The sequence below is a fragment of the Suncus etruscus genome, chromosome 2 (assembly GCF_024139225.1).
Source record: "Suncus etruscus isolate mSunEtr1 chromosome 2, mSunEtr1.pri.cur, whole genome shotgun sequence".
Taxonomy (NCBI): Eukaryota; Metazoa; Chordata; class Mammalia; order Eulipotyphla; family Soricidae; genus Suncus; species Suncus etruscus.
In genome coordinates, this window is record NC_064849.1 from 71,048,489 (window position 1) to 71,067,515 (window position 19,027).

At 37.3% G+C, this 19,027-nt stretch overlaps 1 protein-coding gene across 1 annotated transcript in view; it reads right to left on the bottom strand.

Annotated features, from left to right (window-relative positions):
- The window catches only part of CDH6 (cadherin 6), a 163,571-nt gene that overhangs the window by 23,916 nt on the left and 120,628 nt on the right, over positions 1 to 19,027 (bottom strand). Inside the window, exons 3-5 of the mRNA XM_049768603.1 lie at positions 13,786 to 14,080; positions 3,826 to 3,945; positions 1,715 to 1,882 (exon numbers count right to left, since the gene is read on the bottom strand). Of these exons, the coding sequence (XP_049624560.1) occupies positions 1,715 to 1,882; positions 3,826 to 3,945; positions 13,786 to 14,080 (583 nt within the window). The remainder of the gene's footprint in view (positions 1 to 1,714; positions 1,883 to 3,825; positions 3,946 to 13,785; positions 14,081 to 19,027) is intronic.

Below are 19,027 nucleotides of genomic sequence, written 5' to 3' on the forward strand. Positions count from 1 at the left end.
TGTGATCCCTGGCATTATATATGGTTCCCCCAGCTAAAAATAAAAATAAAATAAGGAAAAAGAAAATAGAGAAAAAAGAAAGAGAAAGAAAAGAAATAAGAAAGATGAAAGGAAGAAGAAAGAAACAAAGAAAGAAAGGAGGAAAGTAAGAAGGAAGGGAAAAAGTAAAAAAAAAACATTGTTTTGGAAAAACAGTATGACACAGCTAAATTAGAGTGGTTTAATAAAAGAAAACTACTTGATTTTGGCTGTATACTTGATAAAAGGATCAAACAGGCCAAGATTTCCTCTATAAATTATTCTTCCCCTCCATTGTTATGGTACATTATTCATTGACAATTGCAGGCTCTCCAAGGAGAGAGGAGACTGATGTAAGACCCCAGAGGTACCCAGGAGATGGAGCCTTTTCTTACCCTTCTCCAGGACATGAGCAGATGAAAAGGAGGTTTTTAGGTAAAGATTTGGAGAGCTGATATTTTCATTTTAGGCTCTGTGGGAGAATATTTAAGGGCCAGGAAACCTTCCTTTGACTCATTAAATCAGACCCATTAGCTAACTGTGATGTAATTAAAATAAACAAGGAAAATTAAAATATTTCCTGTTATTTCATGTGTATTTCCTTTATTAAGGCACTCTGTTAGCTGACTGCTTTAAAAAAGGAAACAAGGAAAGAAGGAAGAAAGGAAGGTAAGAAGGAAAGACCAACTATGCCATGATTAGTGTGTTTCCTGTTTGATGATAGGCAGCAATTTCCTCCTGGAATACAGGATTGAAACAATTTTCTTTGAAGGTGATGGCCAGAAAGGAATTCTCTTCCTGGAACTAAAATCATATGCAAATCAGGACCCACTATATGAGAAGGGCCAGCGTACTGCTTGATGCAAAGAGGCATTGAAAAAATGTTTTCCTTCTTCCCTCCTATCTTATCATGAGAGTTAATTACTTTGAAGATGACTTTTGGTATCTCAATTAACCATAATGTATAAAACCATTCGTACTTACAAATGGATTAAATACATAGTTATTTCCACAGTTGTATTTTTAGAAACAATAAAATGATAAATCCTCCCTTACAAAGCTTTGTGAGGACTTAAAAGAGATTACATGCCTGATTAAATTCACAAAACATAAAGTCATATTTTTTCTAACAAATAGCAGCAGGCTTGTATACATATATTCTGCACGAGCAAATTTATGCCTAGATTTTTCTTTTTAATGAAGAAAAGTTAAACAATGCTGCTGTCTTTATGGTAGCAATATCAGAAATTGTTCAGCTAATTACCAATATAGGAACACTGCACCATGTTCACATTTGCTAAATATAAGTGTTATACTATTATTATTAATTTTCAATGGACTGAGGGATAAAATCTAGCATATTCTTTACTGTACTGTTAAACCAGATTTCAACCACTGTCCACTTGGGTTTTCTTTTGGGGGCTCAAAGCTAGTCTTGGCTTTGTGCTTAGGGATCAATTCTTCACTTCTAGCAGGGCTTGAGGATCACATGGGATCAAGTACTAAACCCTAGTTGGTCACATGCAAGGCAAGGGTCCTACCTGCTATATACTATTTCTTTAGCTCCAGTCATGTTAAATAAAAGTGCTTGCTCTCTTCTAAATTTATTGATTTTGACAGTAAAGGAAGAATAATACCATTCTTTAGAGTTTCACAAAAATCCACAGAGAAAATCCATTCAATCATCTGTTCTTACTTTGGGGAAACCTGGGAGGATTGTCGTTGACATCTGTCAGCGTGATGTTCACGGTGGTGGTCCCCGATAAACCTCCCATCTGGCCGCCCATATCCTTGGCTTGAATCACCACTTGGTATTGCTCCCTGTTTTCTCGGTCCATGTTGAGCAAAGCTGTCTTGATGATACCTACGGATTTGTAATTCGTAAGTGGAAAACAAGGTCTTAAAAGAGTATATAGAATTACTTATTTATGCAGATATGGATTATCACCCACAGCAGGCAAAATACTATGCTGATGTCATAAAGTGCTTTTCTATTGACAAAACTTTCAACTCTACTGGAGATAGATTTAAACAACACACATATAGTATTAGCATAAATAAACACAAATCAAACCTGCAAAGGTCTTGAGAAAATATTAAGTGTATGAGATGACTTAGCAAAATATGATTTGGCATGTGGTACAGATGTTTGCTACTATAAAAGCTTAATAAAAGACATTGAGGTATATTATGAGGAAATTGTTAGCTTGGATTGGCTCTTGAGTTATATTTTATTAAAATGACTAATTACTCAGCAAATATACTCTCCTTTATGAATGTTCTGAGTGTCTTATAAACTATAAAATTATGATCTTAAGAAAACATGGAATCAATTCTCTCATAATTATTATTTTATATCATTCTAGAGAATTTAAGTTTTCCAAAAGCTGGTGTGAACATTAGTTCAACTGATCCCAGTGATGACCAGCATTTTTTAAATTAAGTTAACTTTATCTCTACATAGGTAGTCCTAAAATAGTGAGTTAAAAGAACTTTGAAGAGTTTGCCTAATCTCTATGTCAGATTTATGGTTAAAGTTCTTTTATACTTAACATTCTTTCAAAAATCACTGGAGAAGCCAATCTAACTTTATCTGGTAGCACATTCCAGAGCTTAACAACTAATGAAGCTAAAAATATCTTTTTTCATTTTTAACAAGAATACCTCAGACAACAGGCCATTTTTATTCTCATCGTGCTGAGTTCAGTGCAAGTACGGCTGCTTTCAGTTCTCCAAATAACAGTACTTCTCTACTTAAACACAGGACATCACTTTAACCTTTTGTCTTTTATGTTAAATAATTGTAATTTTTCAATCTCATTGTTTTTTCAATTTTACATTTTCTTTCTCCTTGGGATCCTTTCCAAGTTCATTGCCTTTTTAACATACCAATTTCCCACTGAAGATAGTAGCCTAGAAGATTTTGATTTCTACTGACAATAATGGGACACTCAAACAATGTATTAAAGGAACCCAACTTTTAACGGATAGCCACAATATGTATAAAATTTACTATGCAGTATAAACAATGCCTACTGAAAATTTTATCATAAGCTTTGTAATTTTTGGGAGAAAGTATAGAAAAATGAGATATTGATGAGAGGATTCTATTAAGGCAATGCATCTTTAGCATTGCATCAGTCAGGAAAAATTTCACAATAATGTGATAGCAAATAATGCAAAGTTTCAGTGGGCATATCACAACTAAAGTTTAGTCTTTGCACATGCTCTGAACAGGCCAGTAAGAATCTCTGATTGACTATAGCCATCCCATTTGGGAACTGATTTCAATTTTGATTCTCATTCATAATAATTTTTGCAAAAGGATGGGAACATGACAGATTCTATACCAGATCTAAAGGAATTGGCGAACCACTTGGAAGTGATTCATAACATTACTACATTTCACTAAACCAGACAAATTTCATTATTAACACCTTGTTCCAGAACAGGATAGAGAGATGCAACCCTGTCAACTAGACTTAAAAAAAAAATCAAAGTATTCATAAGTAGTCCTGTTGGTTTTTGAGGAGCTTGGTCTCTTAATTTTATCCTCAAGTAGAAAAATCAAGTCACACATGATCTTTCTGAGTCTGCCTTTTATCAACATGGTGTATGGAAGATACACAGTCTGATTTCTTAATTAAATGATCCGGGTATCATAATTACAAATATATCATGGTGTTTGGCAGATGACTACAAAATTTTTCAATCACACTAATTGATTTTCTTAGAAAATATGCTAGCTCATTTGAGCATGTCTATTAAAATTACAAATTGAAAATATGATTAAAAAGGAGTTCTAACCAGTTTCTGATTCCACTGAAAAGTAAGGTTGCCCCTGCAGGATACTATAGACCACTTTAGCACTGTTTCCATATGTTGGATCGTCAGCATCAGTTGCAGTGACTTGGACCACAAAGGTGCCTGTAATGACAGAATCATGAAGTGAAAATAAATTAAGGCTCCATAGTGACTCCGTGCTATATACACATAAAGGGGAAGCATAACTGTATTTGTACACAATTCTATCAAGGCAAAGAAAGAATGAGTAGAATACCAAATTACTTTGGGTTCCTCACTCTGAATGAATATGATCAACACTACTAAGTAAAAGAAAGTTTGGGTAAGAGAGAAACATGTGGTGTGTTCTGTTTATGACTGAAACCCAACTACAACCATGCTTGTAATCATGGTGCTTAAATAAAGATTTCATATTAAAAAAAAGAGAGAGAAACATGAATATGTTCATGACTCTAGGTCATATCCAAGAATGAGACTTAGTGGACTTCTTAATGTGACTTTTTCCAAATGATAGGGCTTCAGTCAGTTGGATAAGTTTGGGGAGGTTGTCTAATAAGGGGCCACATATGATTTTGCTAGAAGTTCTATACCACTGCTTTTCTTTCTTTAAAACTATAATGTGCTGATATGTATACTGTGGAAGCAGCAATGTTTCTGTGACTTTGGAGATGCCTGACTGAGGACATAGGTGATTAAGAAATGAAGCTAGGGAGATATTTTTCCAAAGATTTCTTAAGTAATTTGGCCAATAAACATTCAAGATATTTAAACTAATTTATATTGGGGTTCTATTAGTTAAATAATAGCACCAGCAATAAAACATTTATATGATAACCATTAGAAAAGGTAGCTTTGCATTAAGTAATTATTTGGAACAGGAGGGCAAACCTATCTGTAGTCTTTGATTTCAAAGATGATGAAAGGTTGACATAGTGAAAAAAGTTATAATGTTTTAGATCACTATTTAAAAAAATTATTTTATCACTATAGCATGACCTACAAAATTATTCATAATTAAATTTTAGACATACAATGTTCCAGTAACAATCATGCCATCAATGTTCCCAGGTTCCTTCAGTTTGGAGGTTACACTTGGCAGTACTAGGAGATTATTATTGGCTCTGTGGTTACAGATCTAGGAATTTTGAGATGCTTGGGAGACAATATGCAGTGTCAGCAATCAAACTAGGGTTGGTTTTATGCAAGACAAGTAAGCACTGACATTATGTCTCTAGAATCTAGACCAGCATTCTTATTTTTTTCTCTTTAACTCTTTTTTTCCTTTATTTAAACATCTTGATTACATTTATGATTGTGATTAGGTTTCAGTCATATAAAGAACACCCCCTTCTCCAGTGCAACATTCCCACCACCAATGTCCCAAATTTCCCTCCATCCCACCCCACCCCCACCTGTACTCCATACAGGCTTTCCAGTTCCCTCATTCATTCACATGATTATGGTAGTTCTCTGTGTAGTTATTTCTATAACTGCACTCACCACTCTTTGTGGTGAGCTTCATGAAGTGAGCTGGAAGTTCCAGACCTCCTCTCATTGTCTCTGAGGATTGTTGCAAAAATGACTTATTTTTCTTAAAACCCTTACATGAGTGAGACTATTCTACGTCTCTCTCTCTCTCCCTCTGACTTATTTCACTCAGCATGATAGATTCCATGGACCTCCATGTATAGGAAAATTTCATGACTTCATCTCTCCTGACATCTGCTTAATATTCCATTGTGTATATGTACCACTGTTTCTTTAGCCATTTGTCTGTTGAAGGGCATCTTGGTTGTTTCTAGAGCCTGGCTATTGTGAATAGTGCTGCAATAAATATAGGTGTGAGGCAGGGGTTTTTGTGTTGTATTCTTGTGTTCTTAGGGTATATCCGTAGGAGTGGAATAGCTGGGTCGAATGGGAGCTCAATTTCCAGATTTTGGAGAAATCTCCATATCACTTTCCATAGACGTTGGACTAGAGGGCATTCCCACCAGCAGTGGTTAAGAGTTCCTTTCTCTCCACATCCCCGCCAGCACTGATTGTTCTCATTCTTTGTGATGTGTGCCAATCTCTGTGGTGTGAGGTGGTATCCCATCATTGTTTTGATTTGCATCTCCCTGATGATTAGTGATGAGGAGCATTTTTTAATGTGCCTTTTGGCCATTTGTATTTCTTTTTTTGTCAAAGGGTTTGTTCATTTCTTCTCCCCATTTTTTGATGGGATTAGATGTTTTTTTTCTTGTGAAGTTCTGTCAGTGCCCTGTATATTTTGGATATTAGCTTTTTATCTGATGGGTGTTGGGTGAATAGTTTCTCCCACACGGTGGGTGGCTCTTGTATCCTGGGCACTATTTCTTTAGAGGTGCAGAAGCTTCTCAGCTTAAAATGTATTCCCATATGTTGATTTCTGCTTCCACTTGTTTGGAAAGTACAGTTTCCTCCTTGAAGATGCCTTTAGTCTCAATGTCATGGAGTATTTTACCAACGTGTTGTTCTATATACCTTATGGTATAAGGTCTGATATCAAGGTCTTTAATTCATTTGGATTTTACCTTTGTACATAATGTTAACTGGGCGTCTATGTTCGCTTTTTTGCAAATGGCTAACAGTTCTACCAGCACCACTTGTTGAAGAGGTTTTCCCTGCTCCACTTAGAATTTCTTGCTCTTTTGTCAAAAATTAGGTAATTGTATGTCTGGGGAACATTGTCTGAGAACTCAAGCCTATTCTACTGATCTGAGAGTCTGTCTTTATTCCAATACCATGATAACTATTGCTTTGTAGTACAGTTTAAAGTTGGGGAAAGTAATGGATCCCATTTTCCTTTTCCCTAGTAGTGCTTTAGCTATTCGAGGGTGTTTATTGTTCCAGATGAACTTCATAAGTGTTTGATCCACTTCTTTGAAGAATGTCATGGGTATTTTTAAGGGGATCACATTAAATCTGTATAATGCTTTGGGGAGTATTGCCATTTTAATGATGTTAATCCTGCCAATCCATGAGCAGGGTATGTGTTTCCATTTCTGTGTGTCCTCTCTTATTTCTTAGAGCAAGGCTTTATAGTTTTCTTTGTATAGGTCCTTCACGTCTTTGGTCAAGTTGACTCCAAGATATTTGAGTTTGTGTGGCAGTAATGTAAATGGGATTGCCTTCTTGACTTCCTTCTGTTTCCTATCATTATTGGAGTATAAAAAGGCCATTGATTTCTGTGTGTTAATTTTGTAGCCTGCCACCTTGCTATATGAGTTTATTGTTTCTAGAAGCTTTTTGGTAGAGTCTTTAGGGTTTTCTAAATAGAGTATCATGTCATCTGCAAACAGTGAGACCTTGACTTCTTTCTTTCTTATATGAATTCCCTTGATATCTTTATGTATCCTGATCTCTATAGCAAGCACTTCCAATACTATGTTGAAGAGGAGTGGTGAGAGCGGACAGCCTTGTCTTGTACCAGAATTTAGAGGAAAGGCTTTTAATTTTTCTCCATTGAGGATAATATTTGCCATTGGCTTTTGGTAGATGGCTTTAACTAGATTAAGAAAGGATTCTTTCATTCCCATCTTGCTGAGAGTTTTAATCAAGAGTGGGTGTTGGACCATATCAAATGCTTTCTCTGCATCTATTGATATGATGTGATTTTTATTTTTCTTCTTGTTGATGTTGTGTATGATGTTGATAGATTTATTAATGTTAAACCATCCTTGCATTCCTGGGATGAAACCTACTTGGTCATAGTTTATAATATTCTTGATGATGCACTGGATCCTATTTGCCAGGATTTTGTTGAAGATTTTTGCATCAGCATTCATCAGGGATATTTGTCTGTAATTTTCTTTTTTTGCAGCATCTCTGTCTGGTTTTGGTATCAAGGTGATGTTGATTTCATAAAAGCTGTTTGGGAGTGTTCTCGTTTTTTCAATTTTATGGAAGAGCCTGGCTAGGATTGGTAGTAGCTCCCCTTGAAAGATTTGAAAAAATTCATTAGGAAAACCATCTGGGCCTGGGCTTTTCTTTTTGGGCAGATGTTTGATTACAGTTACAATTTCCTCAGTAGTGATGGGGGTGTTTAGATATGCTACATCCTCCTTACTTAAATGTGGAAGGTTATAAGTGTCCAAGAATTTATCCATTTCTTCTAGGTTCTCATGTTTAGTAGCATAAAATTTCTCAAAGTAGTCTCTGATTACCCTATGGATCTCTGCAATATCTGTCGTGATCTCCCCCTTTTCTTTTCTAATACAGGTTATCAGATTTCTTTCTCTCTCTCTCTTTCTTTGTTAGTTTTGCCAGTGGTCTATCAATCTTGTTTATTTTTTTTCAAAGAACCAACTCTGCTTTCGTTGATCTTTCGGTTTGTTTTTTGGATTTCTACTTAATTGATTTCTGCTTTCAGCTTTGTTATTTCCTTCTGTCTCCCTATTTTTGGTTCCTTTTGTTGGTCATTTTCTAATTTTTTGAGCTGCATTATTAAGTTATTTAGGTATGCCCCTTCTTCCTTCCTGATGTGTGCTTGTAGAGCTATAAATTTTCCTCTCAAGACCGCTTTTGCTGTTTCCCATAGATTCTGGCAGTTCGTGTCTTTATTATCATATGTTTCCAGGAAAGTTTTGATTTCCTTTTTGATTTCATTTCAGACCCACTGGTTGTTCATTAGCAGGGTGTCTAATTTCCAATTGTTAAAGTTTTTCTTCTGTGTGCCTTTGTAGTTCACATCTAATTTCAGAGTCTTGTGGTCAGCAAAGGTAGTCTGCAAGATTTCTATCCTCTTGATTTTATGGAGGTATGTTTTATGTGCTAGCATGTAGACTATCCTGGAGAATGACCCATCTACATTGGAGAAGAATGTATATCCAGGTTTTTTGGGATGGAGTGCCATATATATATATATATATATATATATATATATATATATATATATATATATATATATATATATACTAGTTCTCTTTCTTCCATTAATCTTTTCAGGGCTAGTATGTTTTTGTTGGGTTTCAGTCTGGTTGACCTATCAAGTGTTGACAGGGCTTGTTGAGGTCTCCCACAATTATTGTGTTATTATTGATTTGTTCTTTCAGATTTGTCAGTAACTGTATTAGATCATTTGCTGGTCTCTCATTGGGTGCATATATGTTTAATAGTCTGATTTCTTCCTGTTGGACATATCGCTTGATTAGTACATAGTGTCCATCTTTGTACCTTACCACTTTTCTAAGTATAAAGTTGGTGTCATCAGATATTAATATGGCCACCCCAGCTTTTTTGAGGCTGTTGTTTGCTTGGATAATTTTCCTCCAGCCTTTGATTTTGAGTTTATGTTTGTTCTGACTATTCAGATGTGTTTCTTGTAGGCAGCAGAAGGTTGGATTCATCTTTTTGACCCATTTTGCCACTCTGTGTCTTTTAATTGGTGAATTTAGTCCATTGACATTGAGGGAGATGATTGTCATAGGATTTAATGTCATCTTTGTATATAAGTTTGCTGTGTTTGTTGGTCTCTCTTGTCTTAGAGTGGACCTGTCAGTTTTTCCTTTAAGGCTGGTTTATCATCTGTAAAGTTTCTGAGCTGTTGTTTATCCATGAAGCTATGTATCCTTCCTTCAAACCTGAACGTGAGTCGGGCTGGGTCCAGTATTCTTGGTGAGACATCCATTTCATTCAGTCTTGTCACAATATCCCACCACTGTCTTCTGGCCTTGAGAGTTTCTTGTGACATGTCTGCTGTAAGTCTTAGGGATGCTACTTTGAATGTAATTTCCCTTTTTGATCTTGCTGCTTTCAGTATTCTATCTCTGTCTGTGGGATTTGTCATTGTAACAAGGATATGTCTTGGGGTGTTTTTCTTTGGGTCTCTTTTAGCTGGTACTCTTCAGGCATGCAGGATTTGATTGCATGTAGTCTTTAACTCTGGGAGTATCTCTTTGATGATGTCTTTGACAGTTGAGTCTTTCTGGAGATCTCCTACCTGTGTCTCTGGGACCAATGATTCTTATGTTGTTTCTGTTGAATTTATCAAAGACTTCTATTTTCATCTGTTTGCACTTCTTGAGTACTTTTTCCATTGCCTGTTTATTTGTCTTAAGGTTCTTTTCCAATTTCTTCTGCTGTGTTGAGTTTTTCTGCATCACATCTTCCAGTACTCCTATTCTCTCCGCAGCTGCTGTTACACTACTGGTGAGGCCATCCATTGATGTTTTCAGTTGAGGGACCGTGTTTTTCAGATCTGTTATTTCAGTTTGGAGTTTTCTGATTTATGTCTTTGTGTTGTTTGCAGATCGATCTATGCTTTCTTTGAGTTTTTTAATCATCTTCCATATTGCTATTTTAAGTTCCTTATCTGAAAGGTTAATCAGGTGCTTGGAATTTATTAGGTCATCTGAACTTTTGTCTTCATTCTCTGTGCATGGTGTTTGCCTGCGAAGTTTCCCCATTGTCACGCTTGTTGTGTGTTTTTTTCCTGCGTGTTGTGGTGGGATTTATTGGTTAAAAAGAGTGTGCAGCCCCAAAGCAAAGCGGAGCAGCCATGCTCTTCTGCTGTCTCTAGTTGACAGCTTTTTGAGGGTGCGCTCCCTAGACCTCTGAGGAGACCTTCAGATATTCAGATACACAGACAGGCACAGGAGCAGTTTCCCTTGAAGTCCTCAGACCAGCATTCTTATTTTAAGGGCATAACTGGCTAGTATAAAATTTTGTTTAACCTCATGAAATTTATGGAACTATTTTGTCAATATCACCAAGTATATCTTACACATATTTCATAGATTTTTTTTTCATTTGATTCCAAAAAGGTCTTTGACTTCTGGAAAAGGTAGGATCCTATCATTAAGGATGTCTTGGTTACCTTTTGATACTCAGATCAGATAGGCAATAAGAATACTGCCAGGGTTTCTGTCTATGACAAGGGGAGGGAAACTTTACTTAGGGAATATCATGAATTTTTTAGATTTGAATTGCTAATATCTTCTATTTATTAAACAAGTATACTGTGAGACTTGGAGGTTTTGACTGTGCCATTTTAATGTATGAGATAAATTCCCTATTCTTAAAATTTGGCACGGAGATAGAAGAATGAAATAATCATATGATATAAAAGTGATTGCTAATAGAGAAGTCTTCCCTGACATCAAGACACAATTTAAATGTTTTTAGAATAAGATGATGAATATGTTTGAGCACTTATTAGTTACCAGATAGTGTATACCTGGTTTCTCATCTCATATCATGTTCACTCTAAGAGGTTAATATCTATGTAATTTTTATATCTATGGAGCTGGAGGAGCAGAGATACCAAGCCATTTACCAAGGGTAATCTTGCTACTTATTAATAGAACTAGTTACGAATTCAGGTTAGTGTGGCAACAAAGTTTATTTATATCATCCTTTATTGTCCTACTACCTTTAAGTAATTTATTTAAGATAACTTCATGTATCATTATAATGATGTATTAATTTAAGATAATGATGAATAGGAACATAATTGTAACTGTCCCTTTCTTTAAGACATGCCAGTTAGCATTGACAGTACAGATTTAATGCTATCATAATGTCTTTAAAAATGAATGACACCTCTCATGGTTGGCACAGTAACAATTTTCACATGCAGTCAGTTCTGGTGATACCTTCCTTTATTAATTCTTTTTTGCCTTAATCACCTGAAGAAAAAAACTTTATAAATTTTCCCAAAGAGAATTCTAATTATAGGTTGCTGGAAGTGGTCAAGGCATTGATCAGTGATCAAGACTTGATCTCTGGCATTGTGGGGTCCAATACTCCCCATCCCTCCTTGTCCTCCCAAAATAGAAAAAAGAATTCCAACCAGAGGCTGGAGAGACAGAGAGCTCAGCACGATGGAGTGCATGCTCTGCATTTGGGAGGCCAGCATTTATTTTTCCATATCTTGTCCTTCCCCCAAGCACTGCCAGGAATGACCCCTGAGCATTGAGCCCCTGAGAAACTGCCAGGTAAGACTCCAAAAGCAATACTGAAAAAAAAGAATAATTCCAGTAACTTTTATGTAGTGATGGGTTTAGAACATTTCAAACACAACTGAACTAAAAAGCCTAAACTAAAAAGTAACTTCAAATAACAAGATAAGAAATGTCAAGGAAGCAGTTCCAATGTTTGACATTATTCCCCTTCATTAGGTGTTTTCCAAGTCTTGGGACGGTGAACTGGAATGTTTCTGATTCTGAGAATTATAGGAAAGTTTTTATTATGCAATTTGGTTCTTTTGAAATCAATTCTGAGTGAAAATAAAAAAAAATGAACCCTTACACAAATGCTTTTAAGCTTGTCATGAAGTCTTTAAAGGTGCCTGAGAATGCTGCCAATGGAATCTTTTTTCTTAATTTAAACTCTTCTTACCTTCTCCCAATCTAAACAAATTAAATGCACATATATTACTTTTAAAATGGGAAGAAAATTATGCATAGAACACCATATTAATGTCATGAAAGCCTCTTAATTTCTGCCAATTAGTAAAGGATACATCCCCTAGGCCAGTGGGTTGTAACCTTTTCACACCTGCGGCATCAATCCAAGGACAAACTGTTGAAAGCCACTTCCTTAGATATCATTTGCATATTATTTATGGATTTTGAAAACATTTTCCACTGACTTTTTTTTTTTTTTGGTTTTTGGGCCACACCCTGTGAGGCTCAGGGGTTACTCCTGGCTATGCGCTCAGAAGTTGCTCCTGGCTTCTTGGGGGACCATATGGGACGCTGGGGGATCGAACCGCGGTCCGTCCTAGGCTAGCGCAGGCAAGGCAGGCACCTTACCTCCAGCGCCACCGCCCGGCCCCTCCACTGACTCTTTTCCCCTAAGTTAAACTGATAATTTGAGCAACAGTGAACTGTTATTACTTTAAAGTGTGGGCCATAAATTCAGACTTTTGTTTTCTAATGGGGAGTGCCTGTCAGTGGCTCAATACTAATATGTGATGAAAGAAGCAAAAAAGACAATGGTAATTGAACAAGAAAAATAAATTGATGAGATTTATTTATTTTTTTCTTCCTTCCCACTACCACTGGTTATTCACTGTGAATGGAAATATTGCTTCATTTTTTTTTTCTATTGCCATGCTAGATATTGAGTGTGAGTCCAGGGCCTCTCACATGTGTAGTTGAATTTGAACCACATTGCCAATCTGAGATAGTGTTTTATTTTTCTTTTTGATATTTGGGCCACACCTAGTGACACTCAGGGGTTACTCCTGGCTATGTGCTCAGAAATAGCTCCTGGTTTAGGTGACCATATGGGACACCGGGGAACAAACCGCAGTCTGTCTTATGTCATGCTCATGTAAGGCAAACGCACCACTGCTGTGCCACTGTTCCGGCCCCTGACAGTATTTTCTTAAAACACTTTTTTGGGGGGAAGTTTGACATCTTTTTCAATTTATATATGCTAATTATCATGGGGGTTATATATACATATTTTATTAATATTTTTGCTATGCACCAAGGTTACAAACAAGTTTATATTTGGGGTTCAGTTATAAAAACATACACCCCCTTCACCAGTACAACCTTCCAACCACCAAATGTTCCCCATCAAAACTAGTAATTCTTGGGCCCGGAGAGCTAGCACAGTGGTGTTTGCCTTGCAAGCAGCCAATCCAGGACCAAAGGTGGTTGGTTCAAATCCCGGTGTCCCATGTGGTCCCCGTGCCTGCCAGGAGCTATTTCTGAGCAGACAGCCAAGAGTAACCCCTGTGCAATGCCGGGTGTGGCCCAAAAAAACCCAAAAACCAAAAAAAACAAACAAAAAAACCTAGTAATTCTTAAATAATATTTGGAGACATGTGTTCCCTGCAAAGAGTACCCATATATAGTTTGAAATACGACTCTTTCTATATTTTGCATCTAAATTCAATAAGTTTAGTACATTTTACTCTTATCTTTCTTTTTTTGTTTTGTTCACTTGCTATAGTAGAGGAGAAACACCATAGGCTTAAGCCCCACTCACCAACGTCAGACATCTCGGGAACAGTGGCTGTGTAGACCTCCTTGGTGAAAATTGGCTCATTGTCATTTATGTCATGGATCTTGATGATGAACTCAGATTCTGGCTCCACGGGTCTTCCTGTTCTTCTGTTTATAGCTTGAGCTCGAAGGATGTAAACAGGTTTTTCTTCCCTGTCCAGTCTCCTAGTGGCCTGTATGTCCCCTGTGTTTTCATTGATAATGAAGAGATCTCCTGCTCCATCTCCTGAAAGGATATATTTAAGTGATCCATCTCCTCTATCTTGGTCTGAATGTAACTAGTGTAGAAAAAAAAAATTAAGAAAGTAAAAGTCAAGACAAAAGATCCTAAACTGCTTTTGTCTTTATGATGCATGGCACTTTAACTTTCATTCAATCTTTTCTAAGGATACAAATAACTGTTTTACTGTTAGTTTAAATCCTCAATAAATTTGTTAATATATGTTTCCTTATAATCAGTGAGCATTTCGAAACTGGAACAAAGTTTGGAAAAAACATGCAATGTTTCCTATTTTGAAGCAGGGAAAATGTCATGTTTAAACATAGCCTGTTTTAAACCAGAACTGAATTAAAAAATTGAATAATCCCTAATTTTTTTGTTTTTGTTTTTTGGACCACACCCAGCTTGTTCAGGGATTACCCCTGGCTCTTCACTCAGTAATTACTTGGGGGACTATCAGGGATGCTGAGGAAAAAAACTGGATCATCCATGTGCATGCGAAGCAAACACCCTCCCTGCTTTTACTACTGCTCCAGCCCCAACCATCCGGTTTTAAAAAAGAGAAAATGGAAAACCCTGTTTTGAAAAAGGGAAAACGAGCAATAGCAAACTTCCCCCATTTTTTTCTATTTTTGTTTGGGAGCCACTCTCAGAGGTGCTTGGGAATTATTTTTGGTCCTGTGCTCAGGAATTATTTTTGGTCCTGGTCAAGTTTAGGGAACCACATGTGGTTCCAAGGATTGAAACCTAGGTTGGCTGCATGAAAAGCAGCCATATATATCTCTGATTCAGCCCAAGATATTATGACTTGTCAGGAATGAAGCTTTCGCTGCATCTACTTGTAAACCCTTAATCTCCCTTTCATGTACACAGCCATTGCAGAGCCATTGCAGAGTTTGTGCTATTGAAGCACAGAGTTTGTTGTTTGAATTAGAGACCCAGATGCAGTCTGTTACTGCACTTTACTGTCTTGATAAAGATTTTAAGGAAAACAGTCAGTCTCCTTGAGTCTAGCACCATTGTGTTAATACATTTTTTGAGGGGAATGGTAAATGTGTTATTTTAAATTTACTTAAATTCAACTAGAAGCACTTGAGAAATACCTTAAGTATTGCCACGGACAATATCTCAAAATCCCTTAATTGGCTAACATAAAAGGTGACTCAGAACAAGAACATTTAACCTTAAGTTTATAGTTTATTGTGGGAAAAGATTTCCTGAAAAACCGAGTCAGCCTAAAAATAGAAAACCTGTCTTTCTGCAAAAGATAAAGTGCCTGCTTTCCTGCTTTATGTGTCTAAGACTCTGGGTTCGATCCCCAGAAGCACTAAAAAGCAAAGGGCAAGAAAAACATACACCATTTTGGCGAGTGAGAAAGAACCCAATCGTTTGATTTTTGCAACAAAGGCCACAAAGCACCAGCTGTTATTGGCCTTGCCTTTGAGGTGGCTACTCTGAGCTCCTTCCCTACAAACTGCACTCAGTGTCTCTGCCTCTAGGAGCCAAACCATTGAACTGTCTGAGAAACACTGGGCTTTATCTTTGTTCATTTTCTGCAAGCCGTGACTTCAGGTAACAGAAGAGCCTACGGGATTTTATAGGCATGTTATGCTTTGTGGAATGGAAAGGAAAATGAACAGCAGCAAAAGGCTGGACCGGGGTGCATGTATGTGTGAGATTTTTGCTACCATTGACGAATAGCAGAAAGTTTGACTTTCATTCTGAGAGGGAATGTAGTTTTAAGGGCAGCATGGCAGGATGTGTGCGTGCCTACCATGATTTATGCGAGCCAAATGAATAAGACTAAGCAGAAGGTAGTGTGACCAGCCTGGTCTGATGGATTTGGATGATGATGAGATATTACAGGACCATCTTTCTCTCTCTTCAACATCCAGATCTCCTGTCAGCCATGGAGGACTGAGCAACACACCACCCTCATAACTCCCGGCCTCCTGGTCTGCTACGGGCTGTCTTGCCTGTTCTGGTAAGTGAAGGAGAGCTACATACATCATTGCTATTTTATACAGGCCAAAGTTATCATAAATGTTTTCTGCCTCTGCTCTATGTTTGCACAGTTTCAGGTTTTATATATTGCTAGGTATGATTTAGTAGATTATTTTTGGAGTCTGGGACTGCTAAAACGTTTCCATATATAATGAATGGTACCATCTTCTTTGCTTTACCCCATTTCAGTTTCTGAAAGGTTTCATAAAGATTCCCTACATTCAGAAAACGAGGGCAACCTGAAGAGGCATTCCTATTCCTGAAGTCTATCGAGTAGAGACTCTGATAGAATCTGATAGAATCAACGGTCAGTGAAATGTGTGGGTCAAGGAGAGAATTCAATGAAGCCAGCGTTGAAGCAGGTGATCCCAATGGGAAAACTAGCCTGTGTTTCATTACTTGGGAAATAATCTTAAGAATTACTTTCACAGTTGGTTTCTATTGTTTCTTTCACTCTGTTTCCCCCACTTAAGTCACACTTTTGAAGACATCTCATACATTGGATAAGCTAACGCTTTTCACACATTCTTAAGACACTTTTTACTAGAGAACTATTTTCACACCTGTTGTAAGTATCCAATGCATACAGATTGTTCTACTGAGAAGAGGGCTCATCCACACCTTACTGCAACTCCATTTAAAGAGTGTGGCCTTTGTTATGTGGACTGCCACATAGTAAATAGCAATAACAGCAATAAATAGCAATAATAATAAATGAACTCTGGTGTCTTCTTCCTGAGACTATATGACACACTCAGTGTCTACTAACTCTTTTGTTAATAGTATATGGGTAACTCAGTCTAACCCAGACTTCCTGAAAGTGTATAGTCTGGAAATGATAGGACAGTTAAAATCCACATCATGCTTCTCTCTACCTATGAATATATTAAAATTGGTGAGTGCCTACAGTTTTATATTCTACTTGATTTCATTTTACTGTGGCTTTCCAGACCTTTCATGTACAAAAATATTTTGGAGTGTGACTCAAAATTGATATTTCCCAGAACAGTTTCCTAAGATACTCACTTTGGGAAATAGGAGCTGGTTAGATCTATCCTAATGGAGTCTAGAAATCCAAAGCTCCAGCATATGTAGAATTTCCAAAATCACAGGAAAGGAAACAGAGATAAGGATTCTTTGAGTTGTACAAGAGGCTTCCTCTTACAGTCCCCTGGTCTTCAGAGATTGGGAAAGTGTCTAATGCCGCACCACTAAAACTAGTTAACAGCAAAGTCTAAGGAAGGGGATATTATTCACACAATTAGTAGCCTTGAAAGCAATTTGGCAGAAATAATGGAAGATGAATGGGAACAGAAAGAAAATTGCTTAGAAGTGAGACAAATGCAATAAGAAATGTCAAACAAGAGCACTCCATGATTTGTGTAATATGATATGCTAAGGAAATGTTGAAACCATGATTACATAGAAAGAGCCACTGGGGAAAGTTTAACTCTCCATCGTCAGATTCTAATGACCAAGGAGAGCTCTTAAAAAGCGATTTCATTAACTCTTGAGGAAAGGAACCAAAGTCTCTGCCCATCGGACCTGAGCTCCAGGACTGCCATGGAGAGTGTCCTGGCAAAGCTACAAGACAGCACACCTGTAAAATCTCTGTATGGGTTAGGCCGGTTCTCTTTCAAAAGTCAGAAAAGAGTCTCTTAACCTCCCCAACACAGGATTCTTAGGAGTGAAATAGGACCAGATCGTGGCAGGATAATGTGTGAAGGCTGTCATGAAAGTCTCACTAGAGACTATAGATACATAAAATCTCTATGGAAATGGACAGTGAGAGCATGATGTGGGTTTTACACATGTCAAGTGCTTTCCAGCTTTAAGGCGTTGTTATTCAGTTCAGCTCTTCAACCCTCATAAACTGTTTTTGCTCTGGTTTTGACTTTGAGAACTTTGTTGCGAGGACTTAGAAAACCCAATTTTCCAAACACCCAGTATCTCTTGGGTAAAATCTGTTATCAAAAGCCAGTATTCTAGTCCCCGTGGCAAGAGCTGTCGTCCCATGTGATTTATTGTCTTCGGTATCTCGCTAGATTATAGACTCCCCTTGGTTGGTTCCTTCATCACTTTCAATATGTAATTGTGGCACACTTAGTAGGTGAATACCACAGCTGGTCACAAGATTTATTCAGGTAAAAGTAATCAGAAACTTATTTTTAGCTGTCAGGAGAGACCATTTCTATGACTTATAGAGCAAACATCCGAGACAATATAAAAGGGCAGCAGAGACGCCCACTAAAAGTGTGAACAGGGATTGCTTTGCACACCCCCCTCTCTGATCTATCAATATTTGAAAACGAGTGGGAGAATGCATCTCCTCACTCGGGCATTGTCTGATAATAAAGCAATTTAACCTCATCCTGGTGAAATGCAGTGTCTGTTGACAAAGAGTCTGGCACAAAACTCTCCAGAAATCTTTTTTGGGGTCTTCCTCACTCTCCTTTACTCCATTAATCTCCTGTGAGGCCAGATCTCTCTCTCTCTCTCTCTCTCTCTCTCTCTTAGAAAACGAGGAAACATAAGACATTGGTGCTAGAGAAAACGGTGACAACCAGACATTAGGAGTTTATTGAGCACTTAGATTTTAATTGGATTTTTTCTTTTGTGATGTCATTCATCATGGCCACTGTAAAAAGGCAAATAACAACAAATAAAAGGTTGTAGGCTGCCCTAGGCACGTTTTTTACTAATTTCAGTTTAATGTGGCGGTTCCATTAAGTTTAATCATCTGCTTCACTTTTAATGATTCACCATCAAGTAAAAATTATTCTCTTCCCTCAGAAAATCACATCATGCTTTTGTTTTTTTTTTGTTGTTTATTTTGGGTTTGGTTATGGTGCTCAGAAGCTCACTCCTGGCTCTGTTAGTTTAGTGATTACTTTGACGGGGCTTTAGACTGAATTACTCTATGGGGTGCTGGACTGAATTTAGGTCTGCTGTGTGCAAGGCAAGTGCTCTACTTGCCAGTTATTCTCTCTCATCAGCCTCT